Source organism: Canis lupus, chromosome 12 (assembly GCF_048164855.1).
Source record: "Canis lupus baileyi chromosome 12, mCanLup2.hap1, whole genome shotgun sequence".
Taxonomy (NCBI): domain Eukaryota; kingdom Metazoa; phylum Chordata; class Mammalia; order Carnivora; family Canidae; genus Canis; species Canis lupus.
This window is the reverse complement of record NC_132849.1, coordinates 57,652,008-57,676,084: the sequence shown is the minus strand read 5'-3', so window position 1 is coordinate 57,676,084 and position 24,077 is coordinate 57,652,008. Positions and strand designations below refer to the sequence as shown.

Here is a 24,077-nt window from a genome sequence, read left to right as displayed (position 1 = left end):
CTGGCACAATCCATTTAAGAAGAACACTATGCTGAGGCGCCTGGGTGGCGTCAGGTCATGATCCCAGGGTCCTGGGATCGAGACCCTTATCAGCTCCCTGCTGAGCAGGGAGTCTGCCCCCCCTTTCTCTCTCTCTCCCCCTCTGTCCCTCCTCCCTGCTCATTCTCTCTTAAATAAATAAAACCTTTAAAAAAAAAAAAAAAAGAATACTATGCAATCACTAAAAGAAAAATGCATAAAAATAATTTGAGTAGAGCCCTAAATTTCATCCATCTGAGATTGGTTTAATCAACTATAGTACCTTTAAACAATGGAATCCTATCCATCAGTTTAAAAAATTTAATTTTGGGATGCCTGGGTGGCTCAGCGGTTTAGCACCTGCCTTTGGCCCAGGACATGCTCCTGGAATCTCAGGATCAAGTCCCACATCGGGCTCCCTGCATGGAGCCTGTTTCTGTCTCCCTCTCTCTCTCTCTGTCTCTCTCAGGAATAAATAAATAAAATCTTTAAAAAATAAAATAAAATTTAAAAATTAATTTAGCATTGTAAGTAGAGATGTATAAAGATGTATATTATATACTATCATGTTAAAAGCAAGTCAAGAAATATAATTTTACTTTTGTAAAAAGCTTTAAAAAAATATATGACTAACATATGCATATTTGCATATACCTAGGGAAAAAACATTAAAGAATTAACTCCAGGCTGTAGGATTTGATGACTGGAAGGCACAAGAGAACACTTTTTCAATAATACATTTCTCACTTTTTTTTTAAAACTATGAGTACTTATTTTAATTAAAAACTGCAAATCTGGAGATCCCTGGGTAGCTTAGCAGTTTAGCACCTGCCTTTGGGCCAGGGCATGATCCTGGAGTCCTGGGATCAAGTCCCGTGTCAGGCTCCCGACATGGAGCCTGCTTCTCCCTCTGCCTCTGCCTCTGTCTCTGCCTCTCTCTCTCTCTCTCTCTATCATGAATAAATAAATAAAATCTTTAAAAAAGAAACAAAAAACTGCAAATCTAGGAATATTCTCAACAAGTACGAAGAACATAGACTCCAAAGTACTACAGTTTAAAAGGGAAGTGTTGTGTATTTACTGAATCCTACTCTCCAGGATGTACAGATCATGATCTTGTATGCCTTTATAGCCGACAATGTTTCCACACAGGGTGTTCGGAGTGGCTCTCACCAGCGCCTCTATAAAGCTGGCAAGCAAGCTATCATTATCTCCATGTCACTGATGAGGAAACAGCCTCAGGGAAAGTAATTCAGTTGTAAAGCCAGGAAGTATCAGAGCTGGGACTGCATGACATATTGCCTCCTGCTAGGAACAGGACTGGCTGTCATGCTACCACTGCTCCCCTGAGGCTGGCAATGCTCATCTAGCTCCTGATGATCAATGTCAGAGATGATCCATGTCAAAGTGTGCCAGAGCAGACACACCAGGGCCAATCTGCAGCAACAGAAGGGCCCTGTCTGGGTGTGCAGCGTTACCAATGTCCCTGCAAAAAGTAAACCAGTAGCCTGCTGCTCCATTAGCACTCTGCTCTTAGAACAAGCCACTCCATCTTCAAGTAACACTCCACTCAGTATCAAATGCAAAACAAGTTAAAAAAATAAACACCATGTCTGCTTACCTCTATCGTTCCTGTGGCAAACAAGCCATGCACTGAGTTGATGTCACACACGTTATTCTCCCTGAATCAGTAAAGCAGGAAGGGAGAAAGTATTATTATATTTATTTTAGGTGGGAGAGATACTCCATGAACTTTCTAAATAGCCAACTCAATCCTGTGGAAAAAGAAGACAGGTAGGTTCTTCCTTATTCATCTGCGTACAAAAAAATCCCAGAAAGGAAAGAATTCCCCAGAATGACACTCAACCCTCAATCTGCCAGGGGATGAGACAATGAAGGGATTCCTTCTAAAATACTATCCTACCACCTTGACAATAAAGGTTCATTCTATTTTCTCAGTATACCTTCTCCCCACGGCAGAAAGAACACAGGCTATCACTAAGATAGTGAGTCCTGAGACCGGACTAGCTTGAGTTGGGTGTACTAATCCAAGCCTCATTTTCTTTCTTTCTTTCTTTTTTTATTTTTATAACATTTTACCCATTTCTCAAGATTATTTATTTATTTATTTATTTATTTATGATAGACATAGAGAGGGAGAGAGAGAGGCAGAGACACAGGAGGAGGGAGAAGCAGGCTTCATGCCGGGAGCCTGACGTGGGACTTGATCCCAGGACTCCAGGATCATGCCCTGGGCCAAAGGCAGGTGCCAAACCGCTGAGCCACCCAGGGATCCCTAAGCCTCATTTTCTGTAAAATGGATACTTCACTAAATGAAAAAATGATAAAATGTTCAGCACGGCATCCGAACTCACAAGATACTCAATAAATAATAGCTATTACCAACAGGAAAGTATCCAGCCATAAAGCATTTATTATTCAACAATGCATCATGAAGTTACTCTAGTTTTTTTTTTAAAGAAAATAAGAGCATTTCAAGCCATATGAAAAGAAATACTGAAGAGTTTATCTGGTCTTTATCACTACACGTTCTTCCAACCTTTAAAAACCCTCTCAAAGCAATAAGGAAAATCCAGGGACACCTGGGTGGCTCAGCAGTTAAGTGTCTGCCTTTGGCTCAGGGCATAATCCCCGGGATTCTGGGATCGAGTCCCATGTCAGGCTCCCTGCATGAAGCCTGCTTCTCCCTCTGCCTGTGTCTCTGCCTCTATGTCTCTCATGAATAAATAAATTAAAATATTAAAAAAAATAAGGAAAATCCAAAAAGTGCTTTATAGACTTAGATGAAAAGTAACCTAGCTTCCAATCCGTACTAGCTGTGTGACTATGGACTCACGCTCTCTGTGCCTCAGCTGTCCTATCTTTAAAATGGAAATGATGATAGTAAAATTGTTCTAAGTTTAAAATGAGCTAATATGTATAAAATACTGAATATCTGGCACAGAGTAAGCGCTTTCACTGTTACCATTGTCATTATTACTCAGTATTATTATTATGATAAATTAATCCCTAAAGGATTTCTCTCTGAATAAAATAAAAATACAGACTATAATGTGAGGGGGGGGGGAAGGAAAACTTGAAAAAAAAAACCTTAAATGTCTGCCAGCAAAAACATAAAAAATAAAATTTAAAAAGTCATATTGCAAATAATCCAAAATTTCTCCATAAGAGATATCACAGAACAAAATCATAAATGAAAAGTTAAAGAACACTCCAAAAAATAATAAACTGAACTTTGTAGAGTTATAAAATTTTCGAGTATATTAAAAAATTAAAATTTTAAAGAAATCACCAGGTCTTTCAGTGAATTTTATATTTAAGAAAAAACTCAATGATACTTTTTTAAATAACTAAGTTGCCCCATGCTCCTTTAAATGCAACATGCCATCTGATAACTTGAGCATCTGGCTCCATCTCCTGGCCAAGAGAAATACAGCAGTATTCCGACAACAGAACACTCACGCGGCATCGGTCTGTAGAGGATTCAAGTACCGTCCTTGTTCTAAGTTTAATCTATAAACTTCAGAGCTGCAAAGTAATGAATTGAATTAAGTTAGAAATCTGGTAAATTGCAATGAACTTCACTTCAAGTAAATATAAATTTTAGAAGTATGTACATATATCTTTTGCTTACAGGGCATTACTTCCCCATGTAAAACTTAAACCAAAATGTATTTTAAACCTAAAAAATAATCACCTTTTTTTGTGAGTTTGTTCATGTACAAAATAAAATATTATGAATTTATCAGGTGGTAACTCTGGGAAACAAACAAGGGGTAGTGGAAAGGGAGGTGGGCGGGGGTTGGGGTGACTGGGTGATGGGCACCGAGGGGGCACTTGGCGGAATGAGCACTGGGTGTTATGCTAAATGATGGCAAATTGAACTCCAACAAAAAAATCAAAGGGTTAAAAAAAAAAAGAATTTATCAGGTGGAATGTTATTTACAAATAACACAGAAAATACAAGATCCAAAATGGATCCGTATGTATATAGCAGAAAAGACTTTAAGGAAATACAACTAAATACTTAAAAGGATTTCCTCTAGAAGGCATGATGATGGGTGATTTTTTTAATACTTTTTTATATTTTCCCAATTTCTAAAATGGATATGTATTATTTTTATCATCATATAGAAGGTAGCTTTAAAAAATGAGATTTTAAAACATTGCGCAATGGGACTAGGAAATCACCTTCACCACCAATATGACCCTATGAGGTGCCCACATGGCGCTAGGTTCAGAGCACCATGCTAATGAAAGCCACGGATGTAATTCCCAAATGAGCAGTTACTCTGGAACTACATCCCTCAAGCAACTGAAAGGCAGGGATCATGTCTTATTCCTCTTTGTTTTTTTTTTAATTTTTTTTATTTATTTATTTATGATAGTCACAGAGAGAGAGAGAGGCAGAGACACAGGCAGAGGGAGAAGCAGGCTCCATGCACCGGGAGCCCGATGTGGGATTCGATCCCGGGTCTCCAGGATCGGGCCCTGGGCCAAAGGCAGGCGCCAAACCGCTGTGCCACCCAGGGATCCCTCTTATTCCTCTTTGAATCCCTCTTCTTGATTTCAACAACAGAAGCTGGGGGGTGGGGGGTGGGGTGGAGAAAACAAAGAATCCGACCCAATACCTTGCGCCAACAAAGTACAAGTCACAGGATGGATAGTGGTAGGAGAAATCTCTCCCGAACTTTGGTATTCTGGTTTTGTAGTAAAAACCTGATTGTGAATGAAATTCGATGTATCTATCATTATGTAAGAAAACAATCTGAAAATGAAACAAGAACATGAGTTTGCTGAGGTTTCTAGGTAAAGCATTTACTTCATCACCACTAGAACCGATGGAGCTAGAGAACTCTGATCCCTCCCACCCTCCCTCTCTGTAACACGTACGTGTGCACACACAACTAACTCTCTATCATGACTAAGAATCAAACCTCTCCCATGCTTTCTTTTTTTTTTCTCCCATGCTTTCTTATTGCTTTCCTGAACCCAAGATAGTTTTTCTTGCCTCTGACAGAGACTTAAAACAAACGCCCTTCATTTACCTGGCTCCAGCACTTTACAACGTGGAACACTGCTCAGCAACCTCAAGTAATTCCCTATTTTACTTAACACATTTTAATAATCTCACAATTGCCACTCAGGGAATTATATGTTCCCAAAAACACAATTAATGACCACTATTAGGCAAAAGAATAGACTACATTCCACAGTTTCCAGAACTGAAGACAATACATAAAGCCAGGTCAGCTCAGAAATTCCATTTTCCTTCACAGTGATATCTGACATGACTAAAATTTTTTTTTTATTTTTTAACGTACCTTAAATTGAATACGGTACTCTGACAATTTTATAACTACTGAAAATGACATAAGTTGAAAGATGGACTAATGGCACCAAAAACAGACAAGAAAAAATAGATGAATTTAACTGTGTTTCGAACTGTTCCATGACCATCTGTTTGCAGGGTAAAAAAAATTAGTCATAAATACTATCTTACTTCTCACATATGAAAGCAACTTGGTAAATAATACTAGTTTAAAGGAAATACTTAAAAATCACAAATCTACAATCTAACATGGCCTAAAAAGAGATGGCTGCTACCAATTCTTGACGATGTAGACAAAGTTCCATATGTTATATAGAAAACTTAATTAGACTGGCCAAAGGCCATCACTGTTGTCTTAAAAGATACTTTATGTATCACACCTGTGGTCAAACTAAAAATATATTAATAGAAATTATAGGTTTTATTTTACTACAGAGCCATTCCTAACGTAACAATGGGAACATCATAGAAATATCTATCATGATCAGTTCTGACCAGCACTATCAAGCATACCTTTGAGTAGTCATCAGACAAAGTTTCAAAGGTGACAACTGAAAAAAAGGAAAGAGTAAGAAAAATTACAATTATCAATCCACTTTCATACAAATGCAAACTTGATGCAGATTCTAATTCAACACAAAAATTATATGCAAATACTGGGTTCTCCCCCTTTTTGTCCTTTCATAAAATAATAAAGTTGCCATATTATATTGGCCCTAAAACAAGTGGAAAATTAAAAGCTTTTTAATTTCTCAATACAGATAGATCAGATTTTCTGCAGAACTGAAGCGAATTAAACTCACAAAACATAATGACTTCTAGACTTTCCCAGTTTTTCTGAGTTCAAAATACAAATAGACATTAAAGAACATTCAAAAATTCTTTAATGATTTACTTAAAAAAGAGAACAGCAGCTTTTTACCCTTTTGTTGTATATCTGCTAAACATAAATGAAGAGTGAAAACAGTTGCTATTAGTAGCATGCGGAAGTTCATCTTGTTTTGAAAAAGGAAAGAGTAAAACCAGTTGGAGAAGACTTAGTCCATTAACTGCTTTTCTCTCAAATGCCTCAAAACCAGGCACCTGACAGAAATCCGTCCACTTTCCCTGCCCTTCTGGTACAGTCACCTTCCCTGCAGAGAGGGTGAAGCCTATGAGTGTGGTGGGCCACCCATGACTATATTGCATTGGATGGTGAATGGGGAGATTTATAATCACAAGAGCTCTTTAAAATCAGTTTTCTCCTGTTGATGGCAGAAGGGGAAGTAAGAGAATCAAACCAGGAGAAGGACCCAACAAGTAGGTGCTGGTTTAAAGGTGGAGAAGACCAGGTGACAAGGAATGCAGGCAGCCTCCAGGAGCTGAGAGTGGCCCCAGGCTGACAGCCAGCAGGAAACGGGAACCCCAGCCCCACATGCATAACAAACCGCATTCTGCCAACACCCGGGAAGCTTTGAAGCAGATTCTCACCCAAAGTTCCTGAGTAAGAGCCAGATGTGCCTGGCTGACAGCTTGGGTCAGCCCTGAAAACAGGACACAGCAGAGCCTAGATAAACTTCACCTACAGAGCAATCAGCTAATAAATGGATGTTTTAAGCTGCCACATTCATGCCAATCCATTACACAGCAAAGAAAACTTATACATGGCCCGTCTCCATTTTTAAAAAGCAGAAGAGTAGCCACATATAAAAAAGTTATTTTCGTGAACTCAAATTTTATCTCTTACTTACCTTCTGAATCTAAACACCTTTCAAACTTCAAGGATAACTGATAGGTGTCGTAACATCGAACCCGAGGTTTATATGTTCCTATAAAAAAAAAAATTAATGTGATGTAAAACCTAAAGGACATGCTTTTCATTGTCAATACCTTGCAGGTGTATTAAGTATACCTTCTGTTCTGAGATGAATAGGATTCATTATAATCTCATGAAAGAAAAAGAATCTAAAAGCAGCCCTCTTCAACAACCCAAGAAGAAAATCAGCAGAGGGGGATCCCTGGGTGGCTCAGCGGTTTGGCGCCTGCCTTTGGCCCAGGGTGTGATCCTGGAGTCCTGGGATCGAGTCCCGCGTCGGGCTCCCGGTATGGAGCCTGCTTCTCCCTCCTCCTGTATCTCTGCCTCTCTTTCTCTCTATGTCTATCATAAATAAATAAATAAATCTTTCAAAAACAAAAAAATCAGCAGAGAATACAAACAAGCAAGTCACAGAAAATGAAATACAAAAAACTAATAAACTTCACAAACAATCTAACAAAGTAGATTAAAACAATGAAATAGTTATTGTTTATCAGAATGGTAAAGATTAAAAGACAGTTAACATCTGTGTAGATGAGGGTGTTAAAAAAAGAAGTACTCTCACACACTTGGTGATTAGTATAAATTGTTATAACTTTGAAGGACAACCTGGCAAAATCTGTACAATATGTGATGTTTATATACCTGGAATCCTTATTTCAACTTATACAAATTTGTCCTAGAGAAACATATAGCAAGACATGAAGAGGGTTCACTGCAGCACTGTTTACAAATGGCCCAAAGCTGAAAGGAAGTAAAATGTCCACTGATAGAAAAATCATTAAATAAATGATGGCAAATCATCATACACCTCATAAAGTGGAGGATGAAGACCTGTACTGACAAGGAAAGCTGCCAAAACACACTACCAAGTAAAGGGAGAGGACAGAGGGACCAGGTGAGTGCTGCAGAGTGGTGCCTATGACCCCATGTTTATAAGACTCAACACTGATGATGTAAGTACTCTGCACAGTGATTGTTCATTTCTGTGAAGCCCAATTTTAGGGCCTTTCACATTTTATCTTTTATATTTCTGTAATGTCTTCATTTTTTGTAAGTTTATCATGTTTGCATTATTAAGAAAAGAAAAAGACTGATTTTTAAAGCCAATATTTTTTAAAAAGGAAATAAGGTAATCTTTGAGTTCCTAAGACCTCACTTAAAAATAGTATAATAGGGTCGCCTGGGTGACTCAGTGGTTAAGCATCTGCCTTCGGCTCATTTTTAAAAAGTGTAAAAAAAAAAAAAAAAAAAAAATATATATATATATATATATATATATATATACACACACACACACACACACATACACACACAAAAACACCATTACTATATATAATATATTCCATAAGTTTATGTATATAAAACTACATATGGCATACATAGTTCTTACATATGAACTGGAGGCTAAGAAATGTGCATAGTATTAGTACTGAGACAACCATTACAGAGTAAGAGAGACTGGCATGTTGATGTATAAAAGTTCTGTCAAATAAGAAAGTGTTTAGAAAAGGGATACAGATGCATGTTAAGCCAGCGAAGTAAAAAAAAGTGTATGGCCAATACACAGGATATTGTACCAAAAGCACAGCCAAACCACACCCTGGGTAATACTCTTCTAAATTATAACACATTAAAAGTTCCCTATATTTTATACGAGTGACACTCATATCACTTGAAACTGATGAATATTACTAATATAAACGCTTAGTGGCATAAAAAATATTAGTCCATTATACAGTAAGTTATGTTAAAAGTAACCCTTCCTGAAACTCTCAATCATTGTTGGTAGGAATGTAAAATGATCTGACCACTTTGGAAAAAGTCTGGCAGCTCCCTCTAAAACTAAAAAGACCTTATGACCCAGCAATGTTCTCAAAACAAGCCTGTATAGGGTTGTTCACAGGGCTTTATCAATAACAGCCAAAAAATTAGAACAGTCCAGGTGTCCATTAAATGGAGAATAGATAAATAAACTCTATTTTTATAAGGAAATACTATTTGGTAATAAGAAAAAACTACTGACACACATAACACGTATGAATCTTAAAGTCCTAAGAAAATAAGTCCCACATAAAAATAATCCACAATGTATGACTCCATTTATGTAAGGTTCCAAAACAGGCTGCACTTGTCACCAGTACCAAAACAACAACACAACAACACACAAACCACAGAGCATTGCCTCTGCATGGGTGGGAGGAAGATGATGAGGGGCATGAAAGACATTTCTGGGTAAAAGGAATGTTCTGGATCTTGACTGGGATTTGGCTTACACAGGTGTATGCCTCTGTCAAAACTCCTCAAAAAATGTGGCAGAAAAGGACACTCATATCTGCAACCTGCTCTGAAATGCATTAAGAAACAGAATGAATGGATGGATGCACAGAGATGGAGAGATATGGTCATGCAAAACACTAATGAGAACCTAGGTGATGGGTAAAGAGATGTTTACTATACAATTTTTTCAGTATTTCTGTATGTTTGAAATGGTTTATAATAAAATGTTAAATAAAAAAGTGCCCTTTCCCACCCTAGCATTTCCTACTATAAAATGTATGTAAATCATGTATGTAATGATACTTACCAGTTGCTAAGATATACTGTCCATCTTTTGACACTTTGATAGTGGTGCAAACAGTAGGCATTTCAAAATCCTGAATAAGTTCAATTCTCCTGCGGACATCTACAAAGAGAGGAAGTAAGTAATGGGTTTAACTACCAAGTGCTTATTTTATTTCATAAAAAGACTAAACACATAGAACAATCACTATGAACAGGTCATCAACGTCCCCGTACTTCCGAGCCTTGGGAAAGCACATCAGTACAGACCCACCTATCACATGGGGAGGTTTTTTCTTAGCTCATACATTAGTTTTCTAAGCTTAGTACTTAGTGTACTAAGCCTGCATGAGCAGGGGGGAGGGGCAGAAGGAGAAACAGGCTCCCCGCTGAGCAGGGAGCCCAACATTCCAAGGACCTGAGATAATGACCTGAGCTGAAAGCAGATGGGTAACCCACTCAGCCCCCCAGGCACCTCTTATTTTTACTTTTTAAACAGAAGAAGTATCATCACTACTTGAAAAGAAAAATATCCATAATGGTGTGAAACAATCATCCAGTTTCAAAATCTGGATAAAGGGGAAACAACAAACATCATACCACTATTATTACTCAGTCATAGGTAAGACAAAAATCTTTTTTTCCTTCTAAATAATAATAAGTTTAAACCTTTCAAATCTTAAGTTAATGTAAGAAACTGCTACCAAGAAACTGGCACACAGCTGAGCTGAGAGGACCCAGGGTAAAGATTTAGAGCAATCTCTCTGGATCAAAACACAAACATGGATTCTCACACCTGGTTCCCTTTTCTATAAAAATGTGTGGATTCTTGCGGGTTGCTATAGTAACAATGGGTCTACTGCAAGGACTGTTTATGACTCTATGGCACATTACTGCCTTGTTTATTAAACTAAACCCAAATATAAGATTCAAACCAGCTGAGTAGGAATGGCCCACTCGATATGGAAGATACACAATAGTTTTGAGATGGGCTGAAAGAGTCCATGAACAGTTTTTTCCTCTAAGTCATCTAAATCTGTTTTCCTACACACTTGGGTGCTGGAGTAGATGGGGGAATCAGAAGAAATCCAAATCAGTGAACATTACTAGGGCAGCATTCTCATTTTCCTTTGACTCAAAGTTTTCTCATCTAACTTCAGTCCCAGCTATACAAAGCTATCTCTTCCAAGATGCTTGCCTTGGGGTATTTATCTCACACCCAGAAGAAACCCCTTCAACATCTTAGTCTTTGATTTTTAGAGACAAATTTAAACAATATATATGGAAAGTAAATCATCTTTCTTATATGACAAGTTGTGATGGAGAAAATTTAGTGAAAATTTGTTAAAAAAAAAAAAAAAAAACTCGATCAATGCCTCAATGCCTCAAAGTTATGAGTAAGGAAAATAATTCAGTGTGACACATGAATCCTCACTGTTAATGTGAGATGAATTTTTAAGTGGGTAAAGGTTGCCCCTAAGGTGACCGGCCTACTTTGTGGGATGCCTAGGAGTCACAATCTGCCAGTCCCCCTTTAAAACAAACAAACAAACAACTGATCTTATATTCTTCCCAACCACCATCAATTAAAGAATCAAAATCTTCTGCAATGATCTTTTAATAAAGAAAATTGATACAATGCAGAACAAGGCAATTATGGCACTGCTAGGACAGACTGTCCTCCTTGGGCCTCTTACATTCCTATACATCTTGCTAGGTATGATAAGGCCACAATGCCCCAGCCATGCCTTCACCTGAGCCAGTTCTCTGGGTTAACTATACAGCTAAGAACCTGGACAGGTAACACGTCTCCTCTGGACAAAGCAGGCTTGCTTCTTAATTGCTATAAAAGCAGTGGACTCCCCAAGCTCAGAGTCCCTCAGCTTCAACACAAGCCCCCTGTGTGGCCAGCAGCTGCGGGCTATCTAAGTGCCCCTGGGGGACTCAGGGCAAAGAGAACTGACAGCAATATGCTGACATGTCTGCTACCTGCCATGCCACACTGAGTAACAGAGTCCTCATCTCTGACCCAGGAGTCTTGCATCCTCTGCTATTATCCATGAAATAGTAACAGGCTAACTTATTTGGTTATACATAGGTAGAATTAAACCCCACACCCACCGGAACATATCAATTACAGCATAAGGTTTTCTAGATGGAAAAGGGCAAAAAAGCGTATTTTGAGCCATATTTTTGCGAACCTCCACTTAAATGTAACAACAAATGTGTGAAAGCATTATAACATGGATCATGAATATAGCCAAAGTGGGAAAAAATAATACTTACCGACATCCTTCTTCTGTAGTGCTCTCTTCTTCCTGTCAGAAAGCCACTTAAAGAAAATGAAGAGACAGTTTCAAAACATAACTACTTTGCTTTTCTGCTTACAAAAATGCTCATATTAAAAAAAAATCAAAACATTACAGGAATATATTCACATAGGAAGTGAAAATATTCTCTGCTCCCAACCTTGTTACTATATCCTCTGGATTTTTTTTCTACTACATATTTAGACACATTAGATAATAAATAAATTCTAGAACTACTATGTTTGACACCACAGAAAATGAATTCATCCGGAAGGCAATAAGCCTCAAATATTAGGGATTACAACTAACATATGGGATAACTTTATTCACGTGAAATATTAATCAGTAAAACATTAAAAGGAGAAAGTTTCTTACGGACACTTTTTTTTTTTTTTTTTACAAAGAAGAAAAGTAGATCATCAACTAACCAAACAGCTGATACCTGATAATGAAGAAATGACACTTTTAAGTCAAATTCATTGATGGCACATTTCATTCTGAAATTAATGGAGCTCAGCGCAGCAGGCAGTGTAATTCCAAAGCCCAAGTCTCTCAGGTGGCCCATCAACCTCATCCCCACTCAGCTTCTCCCAGTGACAGTCATTTGTACACAGCAGCCCATACTAAAGCCCAACGATGGCTTCCAGCAGCACTAAGGACAACACCCCAACTCCCTACCTCCACCTTCAGGGCCCACCTCTCCAGCCTTATCCACCTCTGCTCTCCCCACTGGCCAAACACAGCCACACCTACACCTGTGCTTCTTCTGTTTCTCCAACATGCCAAGAGCATTCCAATCTGGAAACACTTAGACTTTCTGTTCTCCCAGCACTGAAAACTCTTTCCCCAGCTTCACACGACTGGCTCCTTTTCCTTATCCAAGCTTCTGCTCCTATACTTCTGGTGGAGAGGCCTTCCACAAAGGCTTTACCCAAAATACTTTCTCTGACCACATTCGCCACGACGCTTTCCTCTACTCACACGTCCCTCAAAACACTTAATCATTATCTGCAGTTGACTCCTCGTTTGTTCACTCATCCTTTATCCCAACAGGGAACTTTGATCTGATGTGTTCTCCGTGCATCCCAACACTCACAACAGGGCTGCCCGCGTGCAGTGACCTCTCAACAAATGTGGGGAATGAACAAAACGAGAAAAGATCATACTGTGTGTGAAGAATAAAACTGGAAGATGAGGAATTACCTAGCCTGAGTTCTGAAAAGAGAGGACAAATCGAATCCCTGACTTCAGGTCTTTCAGGGGCAGACCCCGCAAAGAGCTACATGTATTCTGACTTCTTTTTTTGTTTGTTTTTAAAGGTTTAATTTATTTATTCATGAGAGACACACACAGAGAAAGAGAGAGGCAGAGACACAGGCAGAGGGAGAAGCAGGCTCCATGCAGGGAGCCTGATGTGGGACTTGATCCCGGGACCCCAAGATCACACCCTGGGCTGAAGGCAGTGCTAAACCACTCAGCCACCTGGGCTGCCCTGTATTCTGATTTCTAAGGGCAAGAGTCAAACCCACACCAGCATGCTGTTAAACGACAAGTTTTAAAACCACTATCTAGGGGATCCCTGGGTGGCTCAGCGGTTTAGCGCCGCCTTCAGCCCAGGGCGTGATCCTGGAGTCCCAGGACCCAGTCCGACGTTGGGCTCCCTGCAGGGAGCCTGCTTCTCCCTCTGCCTGTGTCTCTGCCTCTCTCTGTGTGTCTCTCATGAATAAATAAAATCTTTAAACAAATAGATAGATAAGTAAATAAAACCAGTATCTAATCAGTGATCTAAAAACGGAAATCAGCCTCTGCTACAAGTTTCCTCTAGCTGGAAGCAGTTGGACAGAGGCTTGACTGAAACTTTTTTTTTTAATTTTTTTTTATTTATTTATGATAGTCACAGAGAGAGAGAGAGAGAGAGAGAGAGAGAGAGAGAGAGAGGCAGAGACACAGGCAGAGGGAGAAGCAGGCTCCATGCACCGGGAGCCTGACGTGGGATTCGATCCAGGGTCTCCAGGATCGCGCCCTGGGCCAAAGGCAGGCGCCAAACCGCTGCGCCACCCAGGGATCCCTTGACTGAAACTTTTAAGAAGTAAACAAAACAAGGGATCCCTGGGTGGCGCAGCGGTTTGGCGCCTGCCTTTGGCCCAGGTCGCGATCCTGGAGACCCGGGATCGAATCCCACATCGGGCTCCCGGTGCATGGAGCCTGCTTCTGTCTCTGCCTCTCTCTCTCTCTCTCTCTCTGTGACTATCATAAATAAATAAAAATTAAAAAAAAATTTTAAAAAAAAAATAAAAAAAGAAGTAAACAAAACAAAACAAAACAAAAAAACACCAAGCCTCAGGGCACAGGTGTGTGAGCTTGGATAAGTAGTCACCCTTCCCATCACTGGATCTGTTGCACATTTTAAATATAAGACTGTAAAGGAATCACTGTTTTCCCAGCTCCTTCCAATTCCGAGGTCCTAAGGTCCCAAGACTCGATGACATCAAGCTAAGGTCAGCAAGGCTCAGAGATACTGCCCTCTACACCCTAAATTCTGTAACCGATCTGTTCCGTCCTCCGTGCGGCCGAGACTGGGAGCATCCCTCGAAGCCCAAAGGGACGCGTCCTCTGTTCCAGAGAACCCGACAGAAGGTGCAGCGAAGCTGTCCGGCGCCCATCACCCACCCTCGGCACAGCAAGGTCCCCGTCTCCCCGCACCGACCGCCCCCACCCCCGAGTCAGGGGCCGGCCCGGGGGGAGCCTGACAGAGGCCAGGGCCGAGGCCAGGGGCGAGGCCAGGGGCGAGGCCAGGGGCGAGGCCAGGGGCGGCCGCGTCGCCAGGAGGGGGACCCCGAAGCGCCTCACCTCGGGCAGCGACTTGCCGCAGCTGAGGCTGTAAACCTTCACCTCGTTGAGGCTGGACACCTGCATGGTGGGGCAGAGCCGCGGCGCCCCGCGTTCCTCCCAGCGCCCGGGGCCCCGCGCCGCACGCGAGCATCCGGCTCTGAGCGTGGGCCCCGCGCGCCTGGGCGGCGCAGGCGCAGGCGCAGGCGCCGGCTGATGACGCAGCCCCCGCGCCGGAACAGCGCCAGTCTCCGGAAGAAGGAAGTGGCGGGCGGCGGGGAGCGGAGCGGCTGGGTGGACAACGAGTGGGGCTCTGGCGGGGCGACCCCGGCGCGGGGCAGGAGGGTCGCTCTCTCGCCCCTCCACACCCCTGGCCGTTAGGAAGCCCCTGGAGCCGCCGTCCTGGCCGAGTGTCGCGGTGCTGCCGGGCGACCGGAGGTCTTGGAGGCTGGGTCAAGGGACCCCAGCGGGAGAAGGCGGCCGCGAACCGGTGGACTCGTTTTCTTTTCTTCCCCCCGTTTAGCTATAATACATCGCATCTGAGTGCGCCTTACAGCTGGTGTCGGGGGATCCCTGGGTGGTTCAGCGGTTTAGCGCCGCCTTCGGCCCAGGGCGTGATCCTGGAGACCCGGGATCGAGTCCCGCGTCGGGCTCCCGGTGCATGGAGCCTGCTTCTCCCTCTGCCTGTGTCTCTGCCTCTGTGTGAGTGTGTGTGTCTCTAATAAATACAATCTTTAAAACAATGAATAAAGCAGGTGTAGGGGCACCTGGGTGGCTCAGTGGGTGAGCCTCTGCCTTTGGCTCCGGTTGTGATCCTGGGATCAAGTCCCGGCCCCGCGGGACCCTAGGATCCCGACCGGAGCCAAAGGCCAAAGGTTGAGCGCCTGCCTTCGGCGCGGGTCCTGATCGCACAGTCCTGGGATCGAGTCCCCCCGACAGGCTCCCCTCTGCCTGTGTCTCTGCCTCTCTCTGTGTCTCTCATAAATAAAGAAATGAAATATTTTAAAAAGGGCAGCCCGGTGGCTCCGCAGTTTAGCATCACCTTCAGCCCAGGGCCTGACCCTGGAGTCCCAAGATCGAGTCCCACGTCGGGCTCCCTGCAGGGAGCCTGCTTCTCCCTCTGCCTGTGTCTCTGCCTCTCTCTCTCTCTCTCTCCCTCTCTCTCATGAATAAATAAATATTTTGTAAATCTATTTTTTAAAAAGCCGGTGTAGTAAAAATGTTACTTGCATCTAGATTTGTTTGACATTCATCCACTAAGAAGGGAAAGAAAAAAAAAGCATACTAAGGAAAATTGTAAAAGCAAGGGGTGAAGATCAAGGATGAAGTGCTTTTGAAACTGATGTCTTTGGAGAGGGGTGTGTGACCGGAAGGACAAATACAGCCCCTCGCTACAGCGTTTTCAGAAAGTTGACGAACTCTGTTGGTTGTTTGGTGAGGGAGAAGGCCTCCGAAACTGTTGCCCAGATCCGGGGACTGGAGCATTTTCAGCTTAGATGCAAAGTTAATGGGAAAGTGTAGTTCCAAGCAGTCACACGGGGCCTTGTGAAATCTAACAGTACTGCGTCCCTTGCATGTAACCGAGGTGGGTCATTTCGAGCACAGGCTGTATTAGTTTACCCCAGGGGGAAGGCTTCTGGGCTTAGCAATTTTGGTTTTGTTGTAACTATCCTCAAAGTTCCAGTCCAGGTTCTACCTTCTGCTTGAGCGTTTATTTGGAGGAAATGCGCAGGACTGTCATCCCCGGTGGGGAGGCATCGTGCTACAGTTAGGTCATCGGCTCCATAGCAGTAATAAGCCTTGCAAGCAAGTCATAAAAATATAAGACGCTTATTTTCCAAAATATGCAAGATGATTTCCAAGAAATCTAGAATAATTTTATACGAAAAGGATATTTTATTATTTCCACGAATGTCTTGTAAAAGTCCATTGATTGTAAAACATGATAGTATCTGTCACTTATGAAGTACTATGCGTTAGAAGATATGTAGACCTGTCCTACTAATTTTTTTAAAACATTTATTTAATCCACAAGAGACACAGAGAGAAGGCAGAGACACAGGAGGAGGGAGAAGCAGGCTCCATGCAAGGAGCCTGATGTAGGACTCGATCCCAAGACTCTGGGATCACGCCCTGGGCCGAAGGCAGGCGCTCAACCGCTGAGCCACCCAGGCGTCCCCTAATTTTTAAAAAGATTTTATTTATTTGAGAGAGACAGCATGAGCAAGAGGAGTGGCAGAGGGACAAGCAGACTGCCTGCGGAGCAGGGAGCCTGAGGCGGGGCTGGATCCCAGGACCCTGACATCACAAACTGAGCCAAAGTCAGACACTTAATTGACTGAGCCACCCAGGCACTCCTATCCTACTAATTTTGGTAATTAAGGGCCATAGGCCATTTCGCTTTGCTTTATAGGGTCCTATTTCCCATGGATGCCTAAATTTGCCTCCTCATTCATTAGCACTGGTTTCATTCTGTTTTTGAATCTTCGTTCATGCTAATCTGAATTCTGGAATGCTCTCTTTTTCACCTTATATCCAGTTTCCACCGCCTCCTCAAAACTCACCTCTTGAATATCTTGTTCTTTCTCTTATGCTCACTGTACTGTATAAGTACCTTTATGGCAACTATATCTTTTTGGTAGATTTTTGTTAGCAATAAACACGGTAATTTAACACACCCTGTAAGGACAATAATAATGAACCTGGATGTAATGCTGTCCTCAAAGCCTAGGCTTGGAGATTTCCTTCAAGTGCTCTGGTTTCCTTAAATCACCATGACTTCTCGAGGCTAACTAAAATGGCATTTTTCAAGAGCCCATAAAGCATCTTCCTTTATTAAACTTGGGACAGTCTCCTTTAGAACATGTCCTTCATTCTTTTATCTTCTCCCTCTCTCATTTTTATTACCATAGGAAAATGTTAATATATTTGAAAGTATAATACCATACCAGCTTCAACAGCTCACATGTGACCCAGCATGCTTCCATTGTACCCTCACACTCCCTCTTCTTGGGTTAGTTTGAATGATTTTGTGTAAATCCACGGCAATTATCTTTGAGGGTTGTATTGTACGTGTCTGACCACCCCATCCATCTAGACTCGGTGGCAGCACTGGGCCTTAATTCATCTCTGGGTTCCCTGGGCCAACCCAGTGCCTAGTGTGTAGCACACTTTCAGTAGATATCTCTTCATTGAAATGAATCAACTAATTTATCACTGCTCATCCTGACCCAAAGTCCTAATTCTTTCATCTGTACATTGCGGCCTTATTAAAAACAGTGTATCTCTATGCCAGATGATTACTGTTTCAGATACGTCCATTTCTATTTCTTGTGTCTCCAACAAGAAATGTCAGAGTCAGAAACCACACAGGAGGGAACACAGTGTTTCCTGCAAGATAAAACAAGGTGTTCTTGGTTCCTCAAAGCCAACACAGCTCCCTCCCCACCGTCACTAGCCTGAGGGGCTTACTGACTATGACTGCACTCTAGGTTGCTTTCCACTGAGGACAGAACTGCAAAGCAGGTGTTTCTCCAGTGTTTCTAGTATCATCTATAACACAAACGCTTCTGAGGATATAATGAACTGTGAATGTAATGCTTACTAGATGCCTGTGCTTGGAGCTAAGAGCATAGACTGTAGAGCCAGATTGGAGCCAGATCCTGATTCTCCCACTGGCTACCCAGAGAGAGCCTAGAGCTACAGTGAGCGAACCTAATCTCTCCCTGCCTCTGTTTCCGCATTTGAAAAATAAAGATAATATTAGGACCTACTTCAGAGGGCTGTTGTAATTTTTTTTAGAATTTATTTATTCATGAGAGAGAGAGAGAGAGAGAGAAGCGGCTCCACACAGGGAGCCCGATGTGGGACTTGATCCCGGGTCTCCAGGATCACGCCCTGGGCCGAAGGCAGGCACAAACTGCTGAGCCACCCAGGGACCCCCATGTAATTTTTTTTTTAAATGAGCAGATGCCATAAATCATGGAGTCCAGGATATATATTCTTAACATTCCTGAAGTGAAGGTCTGTCTTCTGTGTCATGCATGTTTAGTTGACGGTGTTTTTTCCTGTAGTGGTACTTTAGCTAATGGTGTGTCTTACAGTTAATGGGCTTTTATTTCTTTATTTCTTCTTTTTTTAAGATTTTATTTATTTATTCATGAGAGACACAAAGAGAGGCAGAGACATAGGCAGAGGGAGAAACAGGCTCCATACAGGGAGCCTGATACGGGCCTCAATCTAGGTACTCCTGGATCACACCCTGAGCCAAAGGCAGACACCCAACCGCTGAGCCACCCAGGCATCCATCTTTCTTCTCTTTCTTTCTTTCTTTCTTTCTTTCTTTCTTTCTTTCTTTCTTTCTTTCTTTCTTTCTTTCTTTCTTTTCTTTTCTTTCATAGATTCCATGCCCTATGTGGGCCTCGAACTCACAACCCTGAGATCTACCAACTGATCCAGCCAGGCGCCCCCTTGGGCTTTGAGATTCAATAAAATACAGTACAGTTGGAGCACTCCAAACAGCACCTGACATGGTGAAAAAACAGCACCTGACATGGTGAAAACTATGCATTACTTGCTATTATCTAGTCCTGGGAACCAAAATATTTAAAACTATTTAAGAGAAAAAGAGCTAAATGTAGGCTCCATATTTGGAGCCATGAAGCCTAACTTAAATGTTCTGTTTTATTAGTTGCCATTTCAGAAACTTTCAAGCAATCTCCAAGATTCCTCTTTAATTCTCTACCTCCATTGCCAATTGGTCTCCAAATCCTTTTGATTCTACTTTTCAGATGTCAGATTCATTCTTCTCTGTTGCCATCGTGCCATAAGAGTTCAAAGCTTCATCCTCTCTCATCCAGCCCCTTATAATCCTTTTCTCTGGTCTCTGTCCCCCCCAGGGGACAAAACCATCTCTAATGGGAAAATCTGATCACATTACACTCCAATTCAAAACTCTTTAGTTTTCCCCAAACCTAGAAGAATACATCTGCCTACTTTTGCTGACCTCTCTGGCCTTCCAGTCACAGTACCTGATGCTGCCCCTCACCCACTAGACTCTCTAAGCTGAACTACTTACGGCTTGAAAAATACAAGACCCTCTCCTGCCACTCCTGCTCTTCTGACTTTTTTCAACTCCCTCTCTCTGGAAACCTCAGTAACTCCCATTCATCCTTCTTCATCTCTAGGAGGCCTTAAAATATCTAAGTTCTCATCAAACATTGTATAGAATCTCACTGCAGTGTTTCTTAAGCTGCACTTAACCTGGTACTTCTGGCTGTATTCTTTAAAAGAAAAAACTTTAGGATTTAAAAAAATTTTCAATGATAGTCTTTTTAATAATTGATTTAAGCGTATCTGATTATCTGGTTGGCCATCTTCTGAAAGAAGTTCGGTGTCAGTGCCAGGTTTGCATTTCGTTTACAGTTCACTGATGCCACGTGTCACTACTTTCATTGTCTTGGCTCAGTGATTAGGAGAGGAGGATGGTATGAAGTAATATGATAGGGACAAGTTTGAGCCAAGTAAAAGTCCAGTGATGTCATGGCCTGCTGTGTGAAAGAAGGTTTTACAGTTCGTCAAATAGAGAACAATGATGGGAAGAATCAAATCAACTTGGTCAGGTAGGGGCAGGGAATGCAAAAGAATTCATGCAATGAAAAAAAAAATTCATGCAATGCTATATATTCCTTTAACAAAGTGGCAAATGGTTTGAACTTTTAACATTTTGCTTGAAAATAACGTATAGGTTTATTCTGTTGTATAGTAATGCAAGAGCTAAAACCACAATAAACTTATAGCTGGCTTTATATGTACACATCTTCAAGTCAAACATTAAAAAAAAAAAGTCCTAATTGCAATGCAGTGTTCTGCATTGGACCCTGGAACAGAAGGAGCACATTAATGGAAGAATTAGGAAAATTTGAATAAAATCTGTAGTTTAGTTAATAGTATTGCATCAGGGGCACCTGGGTGGCTCAGTGGTTGAGCGTCTGCCTTCGGCTAAGGTCATGATCCCGGGAACCTGAGATCGAGTCCTGCATCAGGCTCCACGCAGGGAGCCTGCCTTCTCCCTCTGCCTGTGTCTCTGCCTCTCTCTGTGTCTCTCATGAGTAAATAAATAAACATTTTTTTAAAAAAATAGTATTGCACCAGTATTAACTTCTTAGTTTTGATAAACATGCCATGGTTGTGTAAGACAGTAAGAGTAGGGCACCTAGAAGAAGTGCATATGGGAACTCTCTGTGGTGTATTTACAACCTTTCCATACATCTAAAATTATTTCAAAATAAATATGTTTTTTTAAATAAGCCAAGCCAATATTGAGAGTGAGATTTCTTTTCCCCTTACCTGAATGATCATTACTTAAGGTTGAAGAATTTGTAATTTTTTATCTACTTAACCATATCTCCATAGATTCCTAAACTGCAATTTCAGCATGAGATCTGTGATGAATTGAAAGTGTCTCACCCCATGTAGATGCTGCTAAGTGTATGTTGCAAGAATTAATAAGAATAAAATCACCAACTTCACTGCGAGGACAGTAAGCTTTCTAATTTAATGCTTTATACAAGTCTCCTCTCTTAATCTTCACCAAAACCTATGGAGGAGGCAGTATTAATTGTCTCATATTACAAAAGATGTTAATAATTGTTCAATTTATGTAAAGGAGTATGTGAGATGTTGAAAATACCGCTTTCTCAACTTTTCTGTAGGTTTGAAAGTTTTAAAAGAAAAACAAACTTGTCCCAGGTTGCATAAGAGAGATGGGATGCACCCTGCCTGAGTGACTGTGGACCTCGCCCTCCCCCTCCTAGCTGAGCCCTTCCCCGCCCAGGATTCCACGTCTGCCCGTCTCCCTGCTTCTCGGCATCATCACTTAGGTTTGCCCGTAAACCATGGAACAATTTTCCCTATCTTAAAAATGCCATTAGTTTTCTCTTGCTCTCTAAGAAACTACCACAAACTGAGTGGCTTAAAACAACATATCGACTAAACAGCTATGTATAGGTCAGATCTGGCATGGAATGGCTGGGTTTCCTGGTTCAAGGCACCACAAGGCAGAAACAAAGGTGGCAGCCAGGCTGAGTTCTGGTCAGGAGGCTCTGGGGAAAAATCAGCTTCCAAGATCATTCTTGTCAGCCGAATTCGTTCCCTTGCAGTTGAGATCCCTTGTTTTTCTTGCTGGCTGTCATCTGGGGGCCACTCTTGGCTCCCAGAGGCTGATCTCAGATCCCTCCTCCATGACCCCCAGAGGCACCTCACAATCTGGATGCTTGCATTCTTTCAGGCCACTCAGTGTGGTCCCTCTGATGTCTTCCTCTGTGCCCAACAGAGAAAATTCTTCTAAAGGGCTTGTGTGAGTTAGTGAGGTCCTACTGCAAGATCAACTGATTAGTAACCTTAATTACACCTGCAAAAATCTCTTTTGCTACATAACAATATCCTATCACATGCACAGGGGAAGGAATCATGGAAAAGTGAAGGTCAATGGGTCATTTTAGATTACTGCTGACCACACCTGGATAGTCATCGCCACTGCCACCAATGCCAGCATCCAGGGCAAGTTGTCTTTCCTGCTGAGGGAGAAGACAGTCACTTCTTCCATGCAAAGGAGTCCTGGCATACAGGAGAGAGAGAGAGAGAGAGAGAGAGAGAGAGAGAGAGAGAGAGAGAAAGCAGGGAGAGGGGCAGAGGGAAAGGAAGAGAGAATCCCAAGCAGATTCCCCACTGAGTGTGGAGCCCAACACAGGGCTCAATTCCACAACCCATGAGATCATAACCTGAGCTGAAACCAATAGTCGGAGGCTTAGCTGACTGAGTTACCTGGGGTTCTAGTTTTTTTTTTTATTATGTTTAAATCCACAAATGTCCAATGGTAAAATAAACTATAGAACATTTGACCACAGAAACGTATTCCCTAGTTTTGACACGTAATAGGTGCTCATTGTCTGTTGAGTGCATAAATAAACGAATAACCAAATTAAAAATGGTTAAAGCCCTATGCATGTTATTAAGAAAATAACATTTCATAAACGTTATTGATATAAATTTATTATTGTCTTCATTAGTATTATTAACATGGGCATTTAACGGTCTTCAGTGAACCTGTACCTACATTAAGGATAAAGTTAAACTGGACTTCAGATTAAGTCGGGTCGTTTTGTTTGCTTGTCAGCTTTATGTGGTGGGGTGGGTAGAGGGAGGGAGTTATCTTATTTCCATAAGATAATAGAATCCTGCCCTGAAGTCTCCTTCTGTTTTCTTTCCTTTCTCCCTCCCCCTTCTCATACATTCATCAGCCAAACATTTATTGGACCTGCTGCCGGGCCTTGTGCACGTTAGGAATAAAAGCCTGCACAGGATATAGCCCAAACTGCTAATGAACCCTGGAGAGGGAGAAATCCAACCAGGGAAGCTGAGCAGTAAAACAGGAAGACTTCTTGCACTTGATCAAAAATACCCTCACTGGGACCTGTGCCCCAAACCAGACCACAATCATCACCCCACACCCAGCCTCAGACAGTGAGATGCTACTTCGCTACACATTTCCTCCTCAATCACTTACATTTTGTATAAAGAATACCAAATATGGGGGGTGCCTGGGTGGCTCAGTGGTTGAGCGTCTGCCTTCAGCTCAGGTCGTGATCCCAGGGTCCTGGGATCGAATCCTGCATCGGGGTCCCCGAAGGGAGCCTGCTTCTCCCTCTGCCTGTGTCTCTGCCTCTCTCTCTGTGTCTCTCATGAATAAATAAAAAAAACTTTTTTAAAAAAAGAATACCAAATATGAATGTTCATGCATTTCCAGCTTATTTGGAAGGGGATATTTGGAGTATTTAACGTATGAGCTCCTTTAAATAAGAACAGATGCTTACTGAAAATGAGCACAGGGTGAGTATAGCATACAGAATACAAACAGGTGACTTCTGTGCCTGAAAGCTTATCATGACCTCTCCTTATGACGGAGTTGCTGGCTGACACTGTGGGCACAGGCAAATTCATTTCGTCAGAGCTCACAATGTTCTGATCTCAGCGGGCCTTACGCATAGCTGTTTGTTGACTTACTTTCCAAGACTAAGTAACTGGACTACAATACTACAATACAATGTTCTGTCTTCTGAGACCATTTAAAATGATGAGATTATACCAAAGGACAAAAGCCATTGATTTTAGGAAAAAGCAACTCATTTTCTGGATGATTTGCCTGGGCCCT

At 41.8% G+C, this 24,077-nt stretch overlaps 1 protein-coding gene and 1 non-coding gene across 2 annotated transcripts in view; one reads left to right on the top strand and one right to left on the bottom strand.

The window, feature by feature from the left end:
• The window catches only part of NOL10 (nucleolar protein 10), an 83,708-nt gene extending 68,633 nt beyond the window's left edge, over nucleotides 1–15,075 (bottom strand). The window contains exons 1-8 of the mRNA XM_072771096.1: nucleotides 14,888–15,075; nucleotides 12,015–12,060; nucleotides 9,754–9,852; nucleotides 7,102–7,179; nucleotides 5,885–5,922; nucleotides 4,671–4,807; nucleotides 3,502–3,567; nucleotides 1,640–1,700 (exon numbers count right to left, since the gene is read on the bottom strand). Of these exons, the coding sequence (XP_072627197.1) occupies nucleotides 1,640–1,700; nucleotides 3,502–3,567; nucleotides 4,671–4,807; nucleotides 5,885–5,922; nucleotides 7,102–7,179; nucleotides 9,754–9,852; nucleotides 12,015–12,060; nucleotides 14,888–14,953 (591 nt within the window). The 5' untranslated portion in view covers nucleotides 14,954–15,075. The remainder of the gene's footprint in view (nucleotides 1–1,639; nucleotides 1,701–3,501; nucleotides 3,568–4,670; nucleotides 4,808–5,884; nucleotides 5,923–7,101; nucleotides 7,180–9,753; nucleotides 9,853–12,014; nucleotides 12,061–14,887) is intronic.
• Nucleotides 11,109–11,255, top strand: LOC140602034 (U12 minor spliceosomal RNA). Its single transcript, XR_012005084.1, has one exon. It is a non-coding gene; the product is annotated as a U12 minor spliceosomal RNA (small nuclear RNA).
• Nucleotides 15,076–24,077: the final 9,002 nt, after the last annotated feature.